The 23,807-nt window shown below is 39.6% G+C and overlaps 1 protein-coding gene across 1 annotated transcript; it reads right to left on the minus strand.

Annotated features, from left to right (window-relative positions):
• Window positions 1-412: 412 nt before the first annotated feature.
• Window positions 413-23,807, minus strand: LOC149458188 (E3 ubiquitin-protein ligase TRIM32-like). Its single transcript, XM_089682597.1, has 3 exons — window positions 23,660-23,807; window positions 10,615-11,154; window positions 413-968 (listed from the first exon to the last, which is right to left on the minus strand). Exons 2-3 carry the CDS (start codon window positions 11,146-11,148, stop codon window positions 606-608), a joined length of 897 nt encoding a protein of 298 aa, XP_089538723.1. The 5' UTR covers window positions 11,149-11,154; window positions 23,660-23,807; the 3' UTR covers window positions 413-605.

A 23,807-nucleotide genomic window follows, 5' to 3' on the forward strand; every position in this document is an offset into this window, starting at 1 on the left:
TGCTATTTAGATATACTGCATTGTTTGTAGTTCCTTTTCATTGTCTCATACCTCTTTTCTTCAAGTTGTTTTCTCTGCAACGTATTGCTTCTTTTTTAACTGTTGTATATTGAAATGTATCCCTTATCGGTTTGATGTTCTTTATCGCTAGGAAACTTTCTTACATGTAATAAAAAGTACATTAATGCCTACATGGCATGGACACGTTTTATTGGCTGTTCAGATGGCAGACATAGGTGAGTAAAATTACTACACAAGATATTTGAAAAAAAAAATGCTAAATGGGTGGCTTTTTTGCCCAGAGATGGACTGTAAGATGATTTTTGCAAGGTAAGGTAATTTTTAAATGTCACAGGATAGAAGCATTGACTGACAACAAGCTAGGCTAAAAAACACACACATGGAGATAATGTTGCAGAAGCCAATTTTATGCATATCAGAAGTAGTTACAGACATTATTTTTGCACATTGCGCATTTGGTTTTAGTATAATGTTCATGTTTACATTGTGGTGACTTTTTGGTTTTTATTTTAATTTGTGCTGCACACATTAATCATGAATAATGCTGGTGCTTGCAACATACCTTTGTTATGTTCCTTTTCCTTTTAAAGTAGTATTCCCTGTTTATATTTGTATAGTTTTACACTATGATGGTAACAGTCTGTAACAACTAGAAGGTCTTTGTTTGCAATGGTAATTCCACTGGGACCTTCTAGGTCATGTGTCACCACTGTAGCCATCAGAGATGAGTTTGGATTGAACATGGTGATGCTGTTCTTCCATCTATCTGCTATGAAAAAGTTGCCATTTCCATCCACGCAGACTCCAGATGGGTTTACAAAACTGAAATTGTGTCCATATTTGGGTCCTATTGTTTTTTTAATAGATCGATCATTATCTATAATTTTAAGGCAACCACCTGAGTGTTGTCCAAAGAGTTGTCCCTCAGTTACTAGTAGATCTTCATCCTGCAAGATACAACATTAATGAATAAGGTTAATGTACTGTCACTGTATACCTGCAGCAGTAAACATCCATATCTTTGAAGTTTAGACTACTAAAATAAGCACGCATGAGGAATAGTAATATATGCTGTCAGATGGTCTAAAGAGAGATTAACCTGTCAAAGGTTTTAACAGGGTAGACTGGGGATATATGATAGATACTTTAGAGGTTGTGGGATTAAGGCCCAAAATGCTAATTGGATAAAAGGACTTTATAATGGCCCGTCAGCATCTGTAAATGTTAAAGGGTCCCTTTCACGGTAACAGTACAAGACAGGGATGCCCACTCTCTCCTTTGTTATTTGTAATATTATTATTTGTTTTTTTTTTTATATTTATGTTTGTTTTTTTTAACATACCATCACCCTAGCAGTACAGTGTCACCATAGTGACACTGTACTACTTGTGGGGGGTGACAAAGATTTTTTTACACTGATTGCTTTTACACCCATAAAGGCTGTAAAAGCAATAATTTCTCCTTCTCAATGGCTGCATTCTTGCAGACATTGAGAAATACTGTGAGAGCTGTGATTGGTCACAGCTTGTCACATGGTGCATGGCTGTTGTGAATAGCCTTGTACCATGTGACCTCTGTGATCATTCACAGATTTCACTAGTAGTAAGCAATGATGTCAGGAAGTGACATCTTGCTTACTGTTATTCATGTGATCACTGATTAGCCAATTAGTGATCACATGATCGGGACCTCACACAGAGGTCCCGTACAGCGATTGGTGTTCCACTGTGTCCGGTGGATGCCGTTTATAAACGGCCACCTGCTCCTGCACCGTTCCCTTCCTGCCATTTATGTACATGGGCCAGACGGGAAGTGGTTGAGGAAGCATATACTGCTTCTAAATAATGCACTGTGTTTTTACTTTCTCCATCAGCTCATCCCTCGCAGCTATTACCCTTTGTATCACTTGACCCTTCCTCTTAGATTGTAAGTTCTAACGAGCAGGACCCTCTGATTCCTTTTGTACCAAATTGTATTGTACTGTAATGTCTTCCTTCATTTTGTAAAGTATTGTGCAAACTGTTGCCACTATATAAATCCGGTATAATAATAATAAATAAAATATCTAGGTACAAACAAGTCTTTTTTTTGGTAGTATTGTCTTCTGAGAATTGTTTATTTTTCTATTTATTTTGAAGGCAAAAAAACAAAATAGAAAATTGTGGGTTTTTTTTAGTTTTACCAATAAAAGTTTTAAAAAGAATATATAATGATTTTGTGCATGTTTTCTCTATCATGTTTAGTACTCCTTTTCACCTAACTCAGAGTGAGAATTCATTGAGAACTCGGTGTGACAAAGAAAGCTGGGAAGAAGGATGGAAGCTTACTGTATACACTCAAAAAGAAACAAATAAACAAAATACAAAGTGACCTAAAACTTGTACAATTCGTGTTACTGCACATACAAAGTATCACATTTTATTCCGTGATGTCTCCTGTTTTTCATGATGCTTCAGTTATCTGGTAAAAAGCATAGTGAAGTTATTTACTGAAAAAGTAAAGGAATTTCTATTTTAATTTCAAGGTGTTTACCTTAAAGTGTTTGTAAAGGCTGACGTTTTTTACGGTCATGCATTCTCTGCATGAAGGTAAAAAACCTTCTGTGTGCTGCTTTCACCACAGCAACCCCAATTCTTGCCTGAGCCCACTCTTGATCCAGCGATGTACACAGGAGTCTTAGCTGTCCCAGGTCTCTTTCTCCTCATTGGCTGAGACACAGCAACAGGAGCCATTGGCTCCCACTGCTGTCAATCACAGCCAGTGAGTCAGTGAGGAGAGAGCAAGGGCAAACCAATGGGTCTATGTGTTTTATGAATGCATAGAGCAGGGCTCAGGGCTCAGGAGCGAGCACGCACCAGTGCCCCCATATCAAGTGGCTTTAAGAGGGTCGGGGCTGCTCTGTGCAAAACTATACCACAGAACAGGTAGGTATGATGTGTTTGTTATCTTTTAGAAAAAAACTTTTAGAATCACTTTGAACCTAAACTCCAGGCAAACTGCTAATATATATTATATGTGCAGCTGACCCTTCTTCTTGTTGCATCGTGTGTGGTGGCGAGCCAGAGCCTGCACCTGTTGTGGATTGATCTGGATTGTTTGCCTGAGCGGTATACCTCTGTTCTTTGGATTCTTACCTTGCTGTCATGCCAGTCAAATGGTGTTAGTATTTTTGGAGTCACTCACCTAGATTAAGTATGGAAATCATGAGCTCAGATATCAATCTGACATTATTTGCTGTTGGCTTGTTCTGTGCTCAATGGTTCAATCCACTGGTCCTTTAATTCCTTCTGTGTCTCCTAGTAATGTATCTAACACTGCAACATTGGCAACCATTCAGACCAATTAAAAAAAAAATAAAGGTGCTCATGGACTTAGCAATATACAGAGGTATTAAAAACGTTCCCCAGCACACTTTCCAACTAGGTATCTAAAGACCTAACTTAACTCTTTCAACAGCTAAGCCTCAAGTTAAAAACAGAGGTTTTGGTTGCCTATATTTGCAAAAATGTGCCTTGATGCAGCAGTGTGGCTCTGTTGATGGTTGATGCAAAGGTTGAGATCTTTCCCAACCTTCCTATATGCCATCCCGGCACTATTTGTGGTTGCCCTAAAGCAGGAATAAACTATTTCTATGCCCTGAATAAAAATATGAAATTAACCCACACTGCATGTACAGTATAGTACAGTCTGCATTGACCACAGTGAAGACTGAAGGTGGTTATGCATGTGCTAAACCATTACATTATTGTAGGCTTTAGCTGACACAAAGCTGAATCTGTAAAAGCACTTCAATATTGCCCATTTTTGTAAGCCTTAGGCCAATGTCATGAGGCAGTTCTGCAGCTAGCAAAACATTGCCAGCAGCAGAATCCCAGAGAAGAGTCATATACTTACATTAGTGGAATTGCTGTCTTGCTAGCTCATTAAATTGCTCAAATACTGATATCTACTTTGTCTGGCTAGCCAGGGATTGCCTACACAACAACAGGTATATGGACTGTTAGCAATCATGTCACTAGTGAATTGTTGCAAGTGACAGAATTGACATTTTGTGACATGGGCTTTAAGGTCCAATTCCATCTTTTATAAACCACTGACCTTTTAGTCCCACAAAATACATGCCTCTTTTTCATGAATCTGAGCTCTGCTCATGTGACATCACAGATTCTCTTCCTCTGGCAGGGGGGATCAATCTGCTAATATTGCAAAGAACAGTGGCACATAATGACATGGGACCGTTATCAAGCATTCTCCTGTGAGTCCAGGGCAGCTTGATGGCACACCCCCATGGGGTGGGTTGTTGACACCCTTGGGTGACAAAAAGTGTGTCAAATGGTGCTGGACATCATTCAAATGGGAAGAGGACTAATAGAGGATCACAGAATGGGGAGTCTGTGGGGAACACTTGGGCAATTAAATGTGAATTTGTTAAAGTGATTGTAAACTCTCACATATACTCTGTGAAGTGACTGGCCTCCGGTTACATAGTTAGTCTGGCTAAAAAAAAGGCAAAAGTCCATCCAGATCAACCAAAAGAAAAAGTTATAATCCTATACCCACAGTTGATCCAGAGGAAGGCAAAAAAAACAGCAAAGCATATTCCAATTTGCTCCCGAGAAGCAATTTGAAAATTCCTGGATCAACTTTACCTATAAACATTAGCACCCAAGAAAGAATCCAGGCCCTTTTTAAAGCAATCCACTGAGTTGGCCAGAACCAACTCTTGGGGGAGTCTATTCCACGTTTTCACAGCTCTTACTGTGAAGAAACCTTTCTGTATTTGGAGAATAAATGTCTTTTTTCCAGATGGAAAGAGTGCCCCCTTGTCCTCTGTGATGACCTCAGGGTGAATAACTCTACACCAAGTTCACTATATGGATCACTGATGTATTTATACGTGTTGATCATATCCCCCCTTAATCTCCTCTTCTCAAGAGAGAATAAATTCAGTTCCTCTAATCTTTCCTCATAGCTGATCTCCTCCATGCCTCTTATCAGTTTGGTTTCCCTTCTCTGTACTTTCTCCAGTTCCCCAATGTTATTTTTGTGAATTGGTGCCCAAAATTGAGCTGCATATTCCAGATGAGGTATTGCTAATGATTTGTACAGGGGTAAAATGATATCTCTCTCTCTGGAGTCTATACCTCTTTTAATACAAGAGAGGATTTTGCTTGCTTTAGAAACCGCAGCTTGGCATTGCATGCCATTATTAAGCTTGTGATCTACCAAAACTCCCAGATCCTCCTCCGCCATTGATTTCCCCAGTTGTACCCCCCCTAGTATGTATGATACATGCATATTCTTAGCCCCGAAGTGCATATCCTTACATTTATCAACATGAAACCTCATTTGCCACATAGTTGCCCAATTAAACAGTGCATTGAGGTCGACTTGTAAGTTGGAGACATCCTGTAAGGATGTTTTTCCACTGCAAAGCTTGGTGTCATCTGCAAAGACTGAAATGGGGTTCTTAATCCCAGACCCTATATCAATTATATATATGTATTAAAATTTAAGGGTCCCAACACTGAACCTTGGGGTATCCAATTCCAAGTATACCACCACCGCCACCCCTCTTTCCAAGGTTTTATTCATCTCCTCATAAAAAGAAATCAGATTTGTTTGACAACTTCTGTCTTTCATGCATCCATGCTGTCTGTGGCTTAAAATACTTTTATTAAACTCTCCAGTATCTTCCCAACTAAAGAAGTTAAACTAACAGGTCTATAATTACTTGGTAAAGAGTTTGACTACTTTTTAAATATAGGCACCACATTGGCCTTACACCAATCCAGTGGTACTATGCCAGTCATTAAAGAGTCCCTAAAAATTAGAAACAATGGCTTTGAAATGACAGAGCTCAATTCTTTAAGGACCCATGGATGTATGGATGTATGCCATCTGGTCCAGGTGCTTTATTCTCCTTTATTCTGTAAAAATATTTCTTGATCATATCAAGTGAGCCAATGTGGATCAGCTGGAGCTGTGTCAATACCATGCCCATTATAGACAAGAGCTCCCCCATGCTCCTTTGTATACACAGAGCTGAAGAAGGTATTTAATAAATTTGCCTTCTCTTTGTCCCCAGTCACCCACTCTAGATTATTTTGTAAAGGGCCTACATGCTTGGACCTGACCTTTTTACTATTAATATATTTGAAGAATTTTGGGGTGTTTGTCCTATTATCTTTTGCAATCTGTCATTCATTTTCAATTTTTGCGGCCTTTATTTCCATTTTGCATATTCTGTTATATTCTTTGTAATGTTTAAATGATAGCGTTCCTTCATTTTTATACTTACAAAAAGCTCTATTGTTATTATTTGTAGCTTTTTTAACTTTGGTCGTAAGACACATAGGTTTGATTTTTAGCCTTTTAAACTTGTTGCCCATGGGAATATATTTTGCAGTGTGTTCACATACTGTCTTTTTGAAGAGCTCCCATTTCTGTGTTGTGTTCATCGATGCCAATATTCCCTCCCAGTCTAAGTCTCGGAGAGCAGCTCTCAGCCTTCGAAAATTAGCTCTCTTAAAATTGAGCATTTTTATTTTCCCCCATATATCCTGTAGGTGATACACAGAGATTAAACAAATCATCCTACATAAGTTGTACCTGCTTATTTGCAGTGTTCTCTTCTTTACATCTGTTCGAAATCCAGAATTTATAAAGCTTGCCTGAGATTTCAGAAAAAAAGTGGGCGGAGAGCCACAATTACACTCTGCAGAGCTCAGTGAGGAGAGCTCTGAATGCTGATTAGAGGGAAGGGACCCCCCTTTCACACAGCACACAAGAACAGACCCTGAGGCTTTCAATCACAGACTGTGTGCTGGAGATCTCTCCCGTCATATTTTTTCCCTTGATACCAGAAAAACTTCTCAGAAGTTACTCATGGAACAGAGAAGCAGACAGAAATTACAAGCTCTGGATTGAGACAAGTATACACTATAGAGGGATATGCTTTGTTTATACACTGCTCAAGAAAATTAAAAGAACACTTTGAAAACACATCAGATCTCAATAGGGAAAAATATCATGCTGGATATCTATACTGATATGGACTGGGTAATGTGTTAGGAACTTAGGGATACCCCATAGTTTGATGGAAATGAAAATTATCAACCTACAGAGGAATGAATTCAAAGACATCCTGAAAATCAAATTGAAAAAATGATGCAGCAGGCTTGTCCATTTTGCTGAAATTTCATTGCAGCAACTCAAAATGGTACTCAGTAGTTTGTATGGCCCCCATGTGCTTGTATGCATGCCTGACAATGTTGGGGCATGCTTCTAATGAGACGACAGATGGTGTCCTGGGGTATTTCCTCCCAGATCTGGACCAGAGCATCACTGAGCTTCTGGACAGTCTGAAGTGCAACCTGGTGGCGTCGGGTGGACCAAAACATGATATCCCAGAGGTGTTCTATTGGATTTAGGTCAGGGGAGCGTGGGGGCCAATCAATGGTATAGATTTCTTCATCCTCCAGGAACTGCCTGCATACTCTCGCCACATGAGGCTGGGCATTGCCGTGCACCAGGAGGAATCCAGGACACACTGTACCAGCGTAGGGTCTGACAATGGGTCCAAGGATTTCATCCCAATACCTAATGGCAGTCAGGGTGCCATTGTCTAGTTTGCATCCCTCTATGGCTATGCCTCCCCAGACCATCACTGACCCACCACCAAAATTGTCTTGCTGAAAGATGTTGCAGGCAGCATAACATTCTCCACAGCTTCTCCAGACCATTTCACGTATGTCACATGTGCTTATTATAAACCTGCTCTCATCTGTGAAAAGCACTACGGAGCCAGTGGCGGACTTGCCAATTCTGGTGTTCAATGGCAAATGACAATCAAGGTCTATAGTGCCTTGCAGTGAGCACAGGGCCCACTAAAGAGCATCGGGCCCTCAGGCCACCCTCATGAAGTCTGTTTCTGATTGGTCAGAGACATTAACACCAGTGGCCTGCTGGAGGTCCATTTGTAGGGCTCTGGCAGTGCTCATCCTGTTCCTCTTTGCACAGAGGAGCGGATACTAGTCCTGCTGATGGGTTAAGGACCTTCTATAGCCCTGTCCAGCTCTCCTAGAGTAAGTACCTGTCTCCTGGAATCTCCTCCATGCTCTTGAGACACAGCAAACCTTCTGGCAATGGCACGTACTGATATGCCATCCTGTTGTTAATTTCATTAACACCAAAGCAGATGAAACTGATCAATAATCCCCTCTTCTACTTAACTGACCAGATCAATATCCTAGGAGTTTAATTAACGTGATGCTATACTGTGATTAAAAATTGTTCCTTTAATTTTTCTGAGCAGTGTATTTAATTTCTGAGATTCACAACCACTTTAATTGAAGCTGGGCTTTAATCACAAACAATATCCGAATGTCTTTAAATCCAAACACTTTTTCAGCTGAAGAAGACTGTGCAGTACTTTTTACAGTTGGTGGTAATCAGAAAACATACCCATATACGGCATTAAAACACCTTGCCTGGAAAAGCTTGTGCAGCCCTTCCCAACAGCACATTGTATTAAAAAAAGAACATTTATCAGCTACACAAAAATGCTGCATAGACAAACAAGTTATTAAAACATGTTTTGACAAGTGTTTTGTTTAGAAACTCAAAGCTGGCAAAGTCAACAACAGAAAATCCCAAGTGCTAACCACATATTAATATGACAGCACCTAGTAAAGCTCATGTTAGATTATGTTACCCAACACATCAAATGCTGAAAGACTAGTCTGTTCCACAATGGCATTGGATTTCCCTGAAGACTGTGTTAGGGTTTGCCATGTGATCAGAGATCTGAGCTGCGGTGTAGTTCTTTACAGCCTGTGCATGTGAAATAAATGCATTCTAAATGCAACGCAATCTTTTTGTTTGGTGTTTTTTTCTGAACCCTTACATAATAAATAAATTATTAATTATATCATTATTCAGTATTTATATAGTGTCAACAGTTTGCACAGCACTTTACAATATTACAGGAGACAATACAGTAACTACACAATTCAATACAAGAGGGTTAGGAGGGCCTGATCCTGGGAGCCTACAACCTAACAGGGAGGGGCTATTATCACCTATCTTTGATCTTGAAATTGTTCACTTTCAAACTGCCCTGGGGGTCTCAAAGCTGCTTGCCCCCTTTTTTGCTTGTGGGTGTCTGTTTTTCCTAGTTGGGTAATAAAGAGACACCTGTTGCTATGCATTACCGGATGGGGCTGTGTGTGTCCATGGACTGTTCTGTCAGGGAACAGTGCAGATCAGTCACAGAATCAGCAGCGGTGACAACACAGCACGTGGGTGTTTGGGGAGGATAGAGGGTGACACATGCACCAAGCTGTTTTTTTTACCTTAATGCTGTGAATGCATTAGGGTCAAAAACAGTAAGCCTCACTACTACAATAATCTTAATTTTTTTTTATTCCACTAGCTGTTCCTCTTCTCACCACTTCCCTAAACACTTACCTGAGCCCTCTCTCAATCCAGCACTGTGCCCATCTGCACCCCTGCTCTGTATGTGTCTATGGGCACACACAGCCCTGCTTGAGAGCGTGCTTGCACATGTGCCCCCACAGCACACAGCCTGCTATGGGGTCACATGCAGAAGAGGAGGAACAGAAAAACTCTGGCAGGTGACTCCAGAAGAGGAAGTAAGGGGGCTGCTCTGTGCAATATCTTTTCACAGAGCAGGTAAGTATAAACCTCTTTTTTGTTTTAGGAAACAAAAAAGCCTTTAGTATCACTTTAACTCTCTGAACTTAGCATGTTTTATCTTTAGTACAAGAAAAAATAATCTATTTTTAAACTTTATTAGTGTGACAGGTGAATAAAATCTGATTTCTAGCCGCACACCTAAATACACAGTTGGAATACATGCATATGAATTGTTTTACAGGACCTAGGTAATCTGCTTATACCGACATGACCGTCTAAAAACCTGCAGCTATGGCTGAATACTGCGCTGTTCTGATACTTTTAAAGGCAGGAAATTAGTGTGTATAGAAATGCTTCCTTGTGTGTTTTAGGTCTGTTCCTGCTTTATCATATCCACAATTTGCTGATTAACAGCTCCACAAATCGCTAGCCTTAGTTGTGACATACAGGGGAGATTGCGTTACACAGAATATAAATTTTGACTTCTGAAAATTGGAGATTTTGTTTTTTGTAAGGCAGCACAAACATTTCTCCCATTAACATTTATTAGACCACAGTTGTGAATTAAACCCATGTTATGGCTGCCCTAGTCTTCCCACATCTGGCTAGCCATTTGAGAACCCTTTGGGGTCAACAACATATGACTGTGGAGTATGGGTGCCAAACATATGGCTTGTTAAAGGTCATCCATCTTTATGTCTGTAATTCATGCAAATAGTGAACTCAGAAATTAAAGTTATGTTTGGACCTGGGGAGTAATTTGTCCCCAAGCTGAACGTATCAATGTGACTTTACAGCTGAAGGTCTATTCCAGGTGAAAGCTTGGGCAGATCCTTGAAGTCAGCTCCATTGCATTTTGCTCTCCATAATAGCAGCAATATTACTTTTACAATTAGCTATTTGTAACGTTGTATTCAGTCCTATTTTACATACCTTAGTAACTGCAATGTATTCCGGTCTTTGAAGTCCATCAACAACATTTGTCTTTAACACAGCGTTCATTCTCCAGTCCACACAAACAATGTGTACTTTTCCCCCATCTGTCCAGTCAGTCACTGCAATACTGTTGGAATGCATTACAGCCAGCCCATAAGAATGCTTCCAATCTGCTTTAGATGACTTCAAAAGATGTATCATTTCCCCTTCCTTAGTAAATACTTTAATACCCTTAGATCCATTTGATACAAGAAGAAGACCTTCGTTTGTGCATGCAACATTTCCAAGACATTTGGTATTTTCAGACCCATATGAAAAGGTTTGCTTGTGGTGTCCTTCTAGAGAGAAGATCTGGATTTGGTGGTTGCCTGTATCTTTAATGGCCAGATCACCATCTAAAGTATTTGTTACACTTGTAGGCCAAATAAATTTTCCATCTTCCGAGCCAAAGCCTCCCAATTCTCCAACAAGATTATTGTAGAAGATCCGTTGTATACCTGAAAGCTTCCATTCCTTATTGAATTGATGCATGGCTTTCTAGATTGAAAATGGAATTAAGATATATTTTGACAAAAAAAAATATACAACAGCCATTATTATAAAAGTATTATTATTTTGTAATATAGCATGCAAATAAAAAGCACAGAGTGCAAGGCCACAAAGTATGTTCGAATGATACTTTACCTTTGCCAAGTATGCTTACCTAATATTTCTAAAGAAAAAAAATCTCAGTGTAAATAAGCCAACAAGCTACAGTAACATGTGATGTAGTTCTGGCCAATGGCCTCTATCGACAGTGGGAGCTGCACAGCCTGGGTATTGCAGCCAGATCATAGGTAATACTTGTTCCCTATCTGGTGATGATGGATGGGTCTTTTGGAAGGTGCTAGAGAGGTTGGAAGACTGAGACTGGACACATTAGCAGCTTACAAACAAAGCAACCTATTCTGCAGCCACCATAACTCAATTTAAGAGATCTCAGTGTTGCATCCATCACCCAGTCTGCTGAGACAATTGTTAGACTATGGACTGCTGTCAGGAAGATGGGCATCTGAGTACCTCCCTCATTACTATAGCACCTTTTGTTTTATTTCCACCCACTTTCTGGAAAATCTAATTGTACAATCTCATTTAGATATACCATCCGCTATGTAGTGCCTGCATGATTTGATACAAATTGAATGGATTGTTCAGGTGGGTCCTCCTCAGGGGCATGCCTAGGCAGGTGCGGGGGGTACACCTTTTTCTTTTGCATGGGGTGACACCAGACCCGCTCCACCAGGGGCGTACTGACCGAGGACCCAGGGTCACTACAGGGCCCCATGAGATGCTCAGTCCATCCCTGTATGTGCCGCTGCTGAAATAAGCAAGCATTGAGGGGATGGACAGTGAGGGAGGCACTTCGGACACCTCTCCTCCTCGGAGTTTCAGCAGAGGGGTGGGTCTACATCCCTGCCAGGGGTGCTGAAGTCGGAGGGGCAGGCAGAGTATGCAGCAGGTCAGTGTGTAATCCTCAAACACAGGTGACAGCACTGCAGGTTCATGTAGTAGATAGGGGGGAGAGAGAGGGCAGAGAGAGGGAGAGGGGGTGTCTGGTAAATCTAAAGGAAATTGTACAGAGATTGCACAATTAGATTATATCATGTATTTCCGTCTTCATACAAGTACATAGGAGGGATTGGATGGAGACATTCAGCTGTCAGGCCCCGTTCACATCTTCACATAGCTGGAACTCACATTCCTGCATGCATTTTTTTTTTATGGGGGGGTGGCGTTTTAAAGCATTTTCACTCCTCACTAATAGGTCATCCTAGTCACTTGGTTGGGCTGCCCCGTGTGTGATAAAAACCCCAAAGAAGCCATAGAACTTATTTTACTGTGCTTTTTGGTGCGCTTGCAGCACGTTTGTTGCAACTAAAAAGTGCAACTAGTTCATTTTAGGTGTACAAAGGTGATCATACACTATGCAATCTTATTGTTCAATCCCCTTTAGATTTACCAAAACTATATAATAGGAGGACACACCATGTATCCAATCACTCTGTATCCAATAAGGCAGGCCCTTGCATTACATAGTTGATGGTAGCTCTAAAGGAGATTGTACAATCAGATTGCATAGTGTATGGTGAGCTTTACAGACATCCAGGGACACACATCTCCTGTTTTCAATACTACAGCTCTGCTCCACATAAGCTGTTATCGCTCAGCTCCTGCAAACTCTGCCAAAGGAGCGGTCAACACAAGAAAACGGAAGGTACAAAACCAGGAAAACCCTGGCTGTGTACTTAGATAATGATGTTCCTTGACATTGACATTGATTGTTTGTGAGTACAGAGGTGGATATACAGAACATAGGGCATACAGAGAGCTTTTCCTTTTCTGCAAAATTAATATGTTGTGTATACATATATATATACACAGGCATACCTCAGTTTACGAACGCCTCGGTTAATGTAATTTGCAGTTTATGAATGAAATTCCATTGAAAATAATGGCTCGGTTTACAAATGAATTTCGCAATATGAACAGGTTAATTGGTTTTCAATGCATTTCCAAATATTTTTTTAATCATGTCCCTGTACAGTACTATGCCTTTAAAGTGCACTTAATAAAGAGAATTGAACAGATAAGACTTTTTTTTATTTTTTTCTGACCTCTGGAATGGATTACTTGGTTTTCAATGCATTTATAATTTTTTTTTTAATCATGTCACTTTATGCCTTTAAAGTGCACTTAATAAAGAGTTTTGAACAGATAAAACTTTTTTTTTACTTTTTTCTGACCTCTGAAATGGATTAATTGATTTAATCATGTCCCTTTATGCCTTTAAAGTGCACTTTTATAAAGAGTTTTGAACAGATAAAACTCTTTTTTACTTTTTTATGACCTCCGGAATGGATTAATTGGTTTTCAATGCATTTACGAATTAATTTGTAATCATGTCCCTGTACAGTATTTATTCCTTTAAAGTGCACTTTATAAAGAGTTTTGAACAGATAAAATACTTTTTTTTTTTAGTTTTTTCTGATCCCCGGAACGGATTAATTGGTTTTCAATGTATTCCTATGGGAAACCGCATTTAATTTTACAAATTTTTCACAATACAAAAAGTCCCGAAGAACAAATTAAATTTGTAAACCGAGGTACACACATATATATATATATATATATATATACACACTGCTCCTGTGTAAGCCCAGGCTGAAATCACTATGGCAAGCCTGGGTTCACACAGGAGCAGTGGGGAAACCACATGAAAATCAGACAGAAATCGCATTGCATTCCTGTTCAAATCGAATGCCATTCTTTGCAGTGCGATTTGCGCCCAATCATTTTGTATGGATGGAAATTGCATTGCAAAGTATTGGTTCTCAGTAACAGCGAGTACTTGACCGAAAGTATCGGTACTCATACTCGCAGATAAAAAAAAGGATATTGGTGCATCCCTAGTACATTGGGCAGCTGAAATGTAGGGAAAAAATTGTGAATGTAGCCTTTAAGCAGTGCTACATTATAACCACCTGTAAGGCCCCATGTACATGGGACACTTCTGAACGATGGAAACTGACTGCTGGAAAAAGTAGGTTAAAAAATATCTGTTTAGCTGCGTTTGCATACCACGTTTATGTGTGTTTATGAGCTTTTGCGTTTAGAAGCGTTTTTAAAGATAACCTCAGGAGACCTTCCAAAATGCCCAGAATGCACTGAAAAACAGTAAAAAATTAACTATTTCAGACATTTTGAGAGAAATAGAGCAGAAGCAGAGAGAGCAGTATTTGTTGAGATTAGCTGTTTTTTCTGTGGTGTTTGGATGTGTTCCAGCTCATTTCTGTGCAGAAATTATTGCAGCAGTGTCTAACATATTTTCTTTCATGCGAAACCTCAAAGTATGGTGTACCAGGTCCATTTGAGTACCGGGAAAACGCTTTGCATGCATTTTTCATGATGAAAAAAGGTTCTGGACAGCATCTGGAAATGAAAGAGTTAAAAACAATTTCCAAACGCAAACGCTTATAAACGCAGTTAGCCACGTTTACAAGCATTTGGTATTTGAAATGCTGATAAACTCTACTCCTGAACGCAAGTTTGGCGCGTTCAAAAAAACGACTGTAAACTCAACTGCCTGTAAATGACTGTAAATGAAGATGTGTACATGGACACATAGGAAAACATTAGAAAGAGTTCATGGGGCTGCTGAAAAAAAACGCTGAACAGCTCCTAAACGTGAGTTTATCAGCTGCAGTGTACATGAGTCCTAAGAGGTTAATAATAACCCATAGAAGCATTATTTGCATTATTTGCATTATTTACAGTCATTTTTATGAAGGAAGCAAACTGTACATAGGTGAACACAGACAAACTACACATGTGAAAGGAATCAGGAACAGCACTGCAGCAAGGAGGATTAGTTTTTTCCCGGATATCACTGAGGAGGCTGTTTGAGGTGCCTTTTTCCACCAGTGCGGGGGATTGACTCTGCGTTGGACCTTGTGCCTGTAGGAAGGGGTCCAGGTTCCAGAACGGTGTGCTATTTGAAAAAGCGCTTTGCCCTGTGGGGTCGCTTCATGGAGGTGAGGGGGCATTTCATTCAGTGCGGGATTCCCTATGTCTAGCAGTTCATATATGTATATCCACTAAGGACTACAAAACACCTCCACCATTTAGGTGGTTTTGGACTTTAACTTTATTTTGGATGAGATTCACTCTACAAATTGGATATAATTTTATATGATTTTTGTTTTTTTGTGTCACGGAATCACGTAGATATCACATATTTTCAATTTCTATCCCCGCATTTGTGGTCACGTTAAGCAGTTTATTTGTCTTTCCTGTTCTTTATGTTTATAGGCTGTGTGGCTTATAAACGCTTCACTACATACAAAGATTCTATTAGTGTCACTTAGCCACTAATTTTCACTTTATCCCCAATTAGGGGTCACTGCTATATGGTTCACATTTTTTCTTTTATTAGTCATTAATCTGCAGAATTTGGATGTTGCGTTTTCGATTATGTTTTGTTTAACTAGCTTTGTGTTTTTTCACGATTAACCACTTTTTCAATTTTTTTCTTCACTTATGAGCACTATAAGTGTTTTTTTGGGTAGTTTTCTTGGCAATTACCAGTTTGGCATGGAATATACCTGTAGGTATATTTTCTATATCACTAGTCATTTGTGCAATTTAGCACAGTAGTGGTGGGATTTTATTTTATCACTTATTTGGCACTTTTTAAGGATTGTTACTTATAAATCACCGATTTAAGGTGTAATTAAGTTACACCTTAGATATATTTTGGGGGTTTCACCGTCATATATGATTTTGCACATTCATGTGTATTCTATTCTATATATCTTTTTATATATAATTTGATATCCATTAGTCACCTATTTAAGGTGCATGTAGGTAAAACCCTAGATCTAGTACTTTGGGGGTTCTGCGGTTATAGATTAGTTTCATGTGTATTCTATTCTATATTCATTTTGAGATTTATATGCTCTTTCTGTGATATTTTTCTGCTTATTTCATTTCAAAGGATTATTAGTTACTATATTTCAAACTGTACATTATCAGCAGGTCTAGAGCTGCCATGACCCATATGAAGAAGTTTTATAATTTACTGCTGTTCCTTCTCAGCTTGCCACAGTCTGAGACAGAAATACATCTCAGTTTTTATAATTCACTGGATCCCTTCCGTACCTTGCCCTGCAAAATTGGAATGTTATTCACCATGATGTATTGGAGGGAGTGGGAGATGTCAGGTACTGCACTGTAGTTAATTATAACAGCTTTTTCTTCGAAAAAAATTTCTGTTTTTCATTAGTAGTTCATAGTAGTCTTTATTTTTCTGTGTGTAGAAAAGCTGTGTCATGCAATTTTTCCCTTGCAACTGTCCCTTATCTTGCGACATGCCAGAAAGTTACCATCTCAGACCCTGCAGGTCATTCAGCACCCAGTACATGACAAGATCATCCAGCACCCAGGGCGAAGATTCCAAACTGTCCCCCCCCCCCCACACCGTTTATGATGTGTAAGCTAAGCCCAACAGTTCCTCGCTTGTCAAAATCACTGACACTGTCAGCTTTGTAACAGAAGGAAGGCACTCTTATCTCTATAGTAAACCATTGTGTCTAGGGCAGGGGCGGACTGACCATTTGGAAACTCGGGCACTGCCCGAAGGCCCGGGGTCAGTAGGGGGCCCCATGAGATGCCCCTGGTATCTTTTTCATAGGCTTTTTTGAGTTTGGGCAAGGACACAGGGGCCCCATGATCCCCTATTGCCCGGGGGCCCCATGAGTTGTCAGTCCGCCCCTGGTCTAGGGCAGCCTTCCCTCCTGCTCACCCCTTGTCCTAGTCTTGTTCCTTGTCCCAGCCTTTGTCACAGGAGGAAAGGAGACAGAGAAAATGCTTACTACATTGTGCAGCAAACTGATGGCATTATTCTCCCAGATTCTTCCTTTCAGGCAGACATTGAAATACATTGCATGTGATATGTCAGGAATACATTCATTGCAAAGTTACCAATGTAACTAGGGATGCTGCTTCTATTTCTGCTTCATATACTGTTATGAATTACAAGTAATAAAATCTGCACATGCAGGCCAGAAGACTGCTGACATCTAAAGCGGAATTTGACTGTATCTGAACAGAACGAACCAAAAATGCTATAATTAATTTTTAATATGCAAAGCAAAGCCACCTGTCCATCCATGTCATCATGCTTTATTTTGTTGAGAAATCACTTTGAAAAACACCCCCTAGCATTTTAGAAGCAGACATCTCATGTAAGGGCAGATGATTCAAGTAGCATTTACTTCTTGGAATCCATCTCCCCTTAGCTCAGGCATGCAAGCAGGAGGGTGTGCTTAGCTGAGAAAAACCCTCCTCCCCTTTGCCAGATAAAAGGAAGAATGCCCATGAAGACTCCTGAGATGTATGACATCATTTTGACTGCCAGGAAGCAACTGAAGAAATCTAATCAAAGGTTAAAACTAGTAAATATAATATGTCTTCCAATTTATTTACTAAGGCAAGTAGCATAAGAATTAAAAATAGTTAATACTGATTGAGAGTAAATGTCTGCTTTAAAGCGAAGTTCCACTCACCCTGCCAAAAAATAAAAGTCAGCATCTACAAAAACTGTAGCTGCTGACTTTTAAAAAACAGCCACTTACCTGTCCCTCAGTCCCGTGGTGTGTCCCCCGCAGCTCGTTTCACGGCCGTCCTGTATTCCAGGAGGCTGGCATCTTCAGTGTGGGTACCCGGCTGTGACTGCTTGAGGCTTCACAGCCGGGTACCCACTGCACATGAGCGAGTATTGCTGCGCTTCATGAATGGTCCTGTAGTCTTCTGCAACCTGTCACGTGTCCCAGAAGACTACGGGGAGGGAGGACACCTTCCGCTTCCGATCGCCTAGGCGGTCCGACCGCAATTGGGAGCCAGAACCTGTCAAATTCGGGTACCCGCTCCCCCCCCGCCCCCAAAGGTGCCAATCCTTAATGGGGAGCGGAGGGGAGCAGTCCTTAAAGCGAAACTTCCCCTTTTGGGTGGAGCTCTGCTTTAAGTTTTATGCTGTGAAATGTGAGATTGTTTGCTTCTAAACCCTCCTTTATATGGCATAATATACCCCATCATTTTTTTTATAGGTATATTAAATAAAAGAATATTTTAGTAAAGAAATACATTGTTTTGTGGACTTGCTGGTTTAGAAATAAAGAAGTGTGCACATACTGTAATGAGACAGACAAAAAGGACAAGGACTAGGTAAAGACATACACATTCACAGCACACGTAATACCTCTTCTTCATCCAGCTCCTGTAAATAATAGGAATCTAACATGTTTTAATTTCTGTCTCCTTATGGAAGGCATGAATATAAAAGAAACCAAGTGTATTATTAACACAGATAAATGGATGCATTGAACACAGCACAATATGAAAGTTAAAATAGCCCATTGTTTAACCGCTTTCCCGTCGCCCTATAGCAGATATACTGCTACAGGGAGGCAGGGGTGTGCAAAATCACGTGTGTATATATATATACAGTTGCAAGAAAAAGTATGTGAACCCCTTGGTATTACGTGGAGTTTTGCATGAATTGGGCATAAAATGTGCTCTGAACGTTATCTAAGTCACAACAATAGAAGAACACAGTCTGCTGAACATAATACTACACAAACATTAGATGTTGCCATGGTTTAATTGCACATAACATGTAAACATTCACAGTGCAGGGAGGAAAAAGTATGTGAACCTTTGGACTTAATAACTGGTTGACCGTCCTTTGGCAGCAATAACCTCAACCAAACGTTTCCTGTAGTTGCAGATCAGACCTGCACAATGATCTGGAGTAATTTTGGACCACTCCTCTTCACAAAACTGTTTCAGTGTAGCAATATTCTTGGGATATCTGGTGTGAATCGCTCTCTTAAGGTCATGCCACGGCATTTCAATCGGGTTGAGGTCAGGACTCTGACTGGGCCACTCCAGAAGGTGTATTCTGTGCTGTTGCAGCCATTGTTTTGTTGAATTACTTGTATGCTTTGGGTCATTGTCCTGTTGCATCACCCATCTTCTGCGGAGCTTCAGTTGGCGGACAGATGGTCGTACGTTTTCCTGCAAAATGTCTTGACAAACTCTGGAATTCATTTTCCCATCAATGACAACAATCCGTCCAGGCCCTGAGGCAGCAAAGCAGCCCCAAACCATGATGCTCCCTCCGCCATGTTTTACGGTGGGGATGAGGTTTTGATGTTGGTTTGCTGTGCCTTTTTTTCTCCACACATAGTGTTGTGTGTTCTTCCCAAACAACTCAATCTTGGTTTCATCTGTCCACAGTATATTTTGCCAGTAGTGCTGTGGAACATCCAGGTGCTCTTTTGCAAACTTCAAACGTGCTGCAATATTCTTTTTGGACAGCAATGGCTTCCTCCATGGTGTCCTCCCATGTACTCCATTCTTGTTTAATGTTTTCCTTATTGTAGATGTGTCAACAAAAATGTTAGCATGTGCCAGAGATTTCTGTAGGTCTTTAGCTGACACTCTGGGATTCTTCTTTACCTCATGCAGCATTCTGCGCTGTGCTCTTGCAGTCATTTTTACAAGACGACCACGCCTAGGGAGAGTAGCAACAGTGCTAAACTTTCTCCATTTGTAGACAGTCTGTCTTACCGTGGACACATGAACATCAAGGCTTTTGGAGATACTTTTGTAACCCTTTCCAGCTTCATGCAAGTCAACAATTCTTGATCGTAGGTCTTCTGAGAGCTCTTTTCTGCGAGGCATGGTTCACATCAGACAGTGCTTCTTGAAACCAGTAAACCCAAAAAAGGTGTGTGTTTTTTAAGGGCAGGACAGCTGGCAGCAACACATCCAATATCATCACACTGATTGGAGTCAAGGTTGGCTCACTCCTGGCTCCAATTAGCTCTGGGAGAAGTCATTCAGCTAGGGCCTCACATACTTTTTCCTCCCTGCACTGTGAATGTTTACATGTTATGTGCAATTAAACCATGGCAACATCTAATGTTTGTGTAGTATTATGTTCAGCAGACTGTGTTCTTCTATTGTTGTCACTTAGATGACGTTTAGAGCACATTTTATGCCCAATTCATGCAAAACTCCATGTAATCCCAAGGGGCTCACATACTTTTTCTTGCAACTGTATATATATATATATATATATATATATATATACGTGATTTTGCATGTCCGGGTAGGGGGCGCATGTGAGCCACGAGCATCCTACCCGCTCCGCTATTCGCAGCCCCGGCTGTCAATCACCGGGTCCCGGCCGGTGATTACTCACCGGCACCCAGTGATCGAGGAGCATTATCAATGTAAACAATACAGTTCTCTCCCCTATCAGCTCCTGCACACTGCTTTGCATGGCTCTGCAGAGCAAAGCCATGCAAAGCAGTGTACTTACAGTTGAAAGCACTAACACAACACACAGTAAATCAGCACACAGTTAACCCTTTGAGCGCCACACGTTAACCCCTTCCTGCCCATTGCAATTAGTACAGTGTCAGTGCTTTTTATTAGCCCTGATCACTGTAATGGTGTCACTGGGGATGTCAGTGACACCAAGTCAGTTCTCCCCAGTGTCAAAATGCCCGCCACAGTCCCGCTATAAGTCGCTGATTGCCGCCATTACTAGTAAAAATTATTTAAAAAATCCCAGTATCTATACTGCCATTTGTAGATGCTAGAATTTTCATGTAAACCAATTAATTTACACATATTGAGATATTTTTTTAGCAGAGACATGTAGGAGAATACATTTTGGCCTAAATTTATGACGAAATTAGATTTTTTAAACATTTTTTACTGGACATGTTTAATAGCAAAAAAGTCAAAAATATTGTTTTTTTCTCAAAATTGTCGGTCTTTTTTTTATAACGCAAAAAATAAAAAAAGCACAGGTGATCAAATACCACTGAAAGAAAGCTCTATTTGTGGGAAAAAGGACATACATTTAATTTGGGTGTAGTGTTGCATGACTGCGCAATTGTCAGTTAAAATAATGCAGTGCTGTAATATAAAAATGGCCCGGTCAGGAAGAAGGGTAAATCCTCTGGAGGGCAAGCTGGTCCACCAAAAAATCATATTCAATAGCTGATGGGTGCTGTAAAGGTAGCCATCTACCTTTGAGTACCTGGGACTGTATACCTGCTTTAGGCATTACGGTGGAGTATGATCTCCCTCCTGAACCTATTATCTACCTAGCCCAACACGTATAACTAAAGTATGAATTTTGGGTGAACTGGCTTTTAATTTTTACTTAATAGGTTAGTACACTTAAAATGTTGTTTGATGGTTTGTAATGACAGAATTGGAATCATCCATAAGTTAATTTTGTTTCTTGAAGATTCTGATATTTAGACCTGATTAGTTTTAACAATCAGCTCTCAAACTAATAACATAGCCATTATAAGCTGATCTTATTCATTGTGAATGTGATCTTATGACAGGATTGTCATCTATCTGCTCATTACTAAAATCTGAAAGGTCCATAATAGGACCAACTATATATACATATATATATATATATATATATATATATATATATATATATAAAAAGATTTAACTATCAAAGGATTGCTGCATATAAAATATTTATTCCATCATCAGGTATTTCATGACCAGTGGGACAGTCTGATTGCATTGCACATATATACACAGTGTGTATATATATATATATATATATATATATATATAAAATTTATTTTTTTTGTTTTACAAAAGTGGGATCATCATATTTATTTTTTAAACTCTCTTAAATAGAGGACATAGCACTCTTGCATAAACTTTAACTACACAAAGCAAAAGCAAAATGGGATTAAAGGATTGAAAAGATCTTGATAGTTGTAAAGAATCAAAACACAGATGGAACTTCACTGAAAAAAGGGAAATACATGCAAATTATTTTAAAGACACAGTAAATAAGCACAGATTGCATCATATCTGATTGTGAAATTAAAAACTATAAAGACTTGTAAAATCAAAAATACAATGCAAAGCATCTACTGACTTTATATGTAATTATTGTACATGATTGTACAATGCACATGGCACTTTATTATTATTATTATTATTATAATACAGGATTTATATAGCGCCAGCAGTTTGCTCAGCGCTTTACAATATAACGGGAGACAATACAGCAACAATACAGTTCAATACAAGAGGGATAGGAGGGCCCTGTTCCTTGGAGCTTACAATCTAGGAGGGAGGGGCTAGTGGTACAAAAGGTAGTAACTGTGGGGGATGGACTGGTTGGAAGAGTAGAAGATTCCATTATTAGCTGAGGGCAGGATAGGCTTCCCTGAAGAGATAGTTTTCAGAGAGCAGTGAGCAGAGTAGGCGATAGTCTGATAAATTGGGGTAGAGAGTTCCAGAGGATGGGGGAAGCTCTGGAGAAGCTCTGGAGAAGTCCTGGAGACGAGCATGGGAGGAGGAGACAAGGGAGCTAGAGAGTAGGAGGTGATGTAATTTAGGGCAGAGTTATAAATGGCTTTATAGGTTATTGTTAATGTTTTGAATTTTATTTGTAGGGCAATGGGAAGCCAGTGGAGGGATTGGCAGAGAGGGGTGGCAGATACAGAACGGTTAGTAAGGTGGATGAGTCTGCTTCATCTCACTTCACAAACTAATCATGTTACTGGCATGCCACATGTGACATGATCCATTTGAGAAAACAGATATTTGCCATATTTCTACAAATATTTCTAGTTTACAGTGGAGTGGTGCCTTTAGTGAAGTCTCAGAATCTCAATTTTGTATCCTCCTGGGTTTCCATTCATTAAATGTATGTTATGTGGTAGTATCTCATTTGAAGAGTTAGATCACAGAAAGACTCCAGGAATAAGGATGGAGGCGCTTTCAAATTCACTTTCATGCAGCAATATTTCTAATCACTGAGTATGTGAATTTTTTTATATTTACATTTACAGTTCATTTTTTGGGACCTGTTTTTGAATGAAAAACTACCTTCTTTTGGTCCAAACAGTACTCAAGACAAATAAGTGTCACATACTGTACCTAATTCTGCCATAATACATTTATGATCATTTTTTCATGCAACCTATACTGCAGTAAATTAATATACGACGGCTTGCTCCTTAAGTTCAAAGTGCAGATTTTATATTAGATCATTATTTGGGATAAATGAAGGCAATTATGTATTTTTATAGTAAGGAATTGCATTTAATAACAGAAACATTTTGGACTTTGATAGCAGGTGCTATTCTTGTATTTAATTGTGAATTTAATAGAATGGAGTAGCTGCAACTTTTGTATTTTATTAGTTAGCATGACACAACTGAATTATTATCACAGACTGCATTTTATTAGTTAGCAATCGCATCCTTTAGTATTAACAATATTAATCATGGTACATTTTGATTTGATAACATGCATCAATGTAAACTAAATGAGTGTAGTTAATGTCTTAGTAGTTAATATATGGAATTCTAAAATACAAAAAGAATTGGCACATGGTGTAATAATTTGATGTAAGATTTATAGTAATTTGACATCTTACCTATTCTGCTGCTAACATCTCTTCCACAGCACAGGAATGAGTAAGTGCCAATGTAACAGTGCTCATGTATCCACCCCCAAGTAAATGTTATCTCGGTCCAGTTACCATGGAGCAATACCTAGGAGAACTCAGCTGCGTGCTGATACAG

Source organism: Staurois parvus, unplaced genomic scaffold (genome assembly GCF_062004578.1).
Source record: "Staurois parvus isolate SC_StPar_1 unplaced genomic scaffold, SC_StPar_1.0 ptg000292l, whole genome shotgun sequence".
Lineage (NCBI taxonomy): Eukaryota > Metazoa > Chordata > Amphibia > Anura > Ranidae > Staurois > Staurois parvus.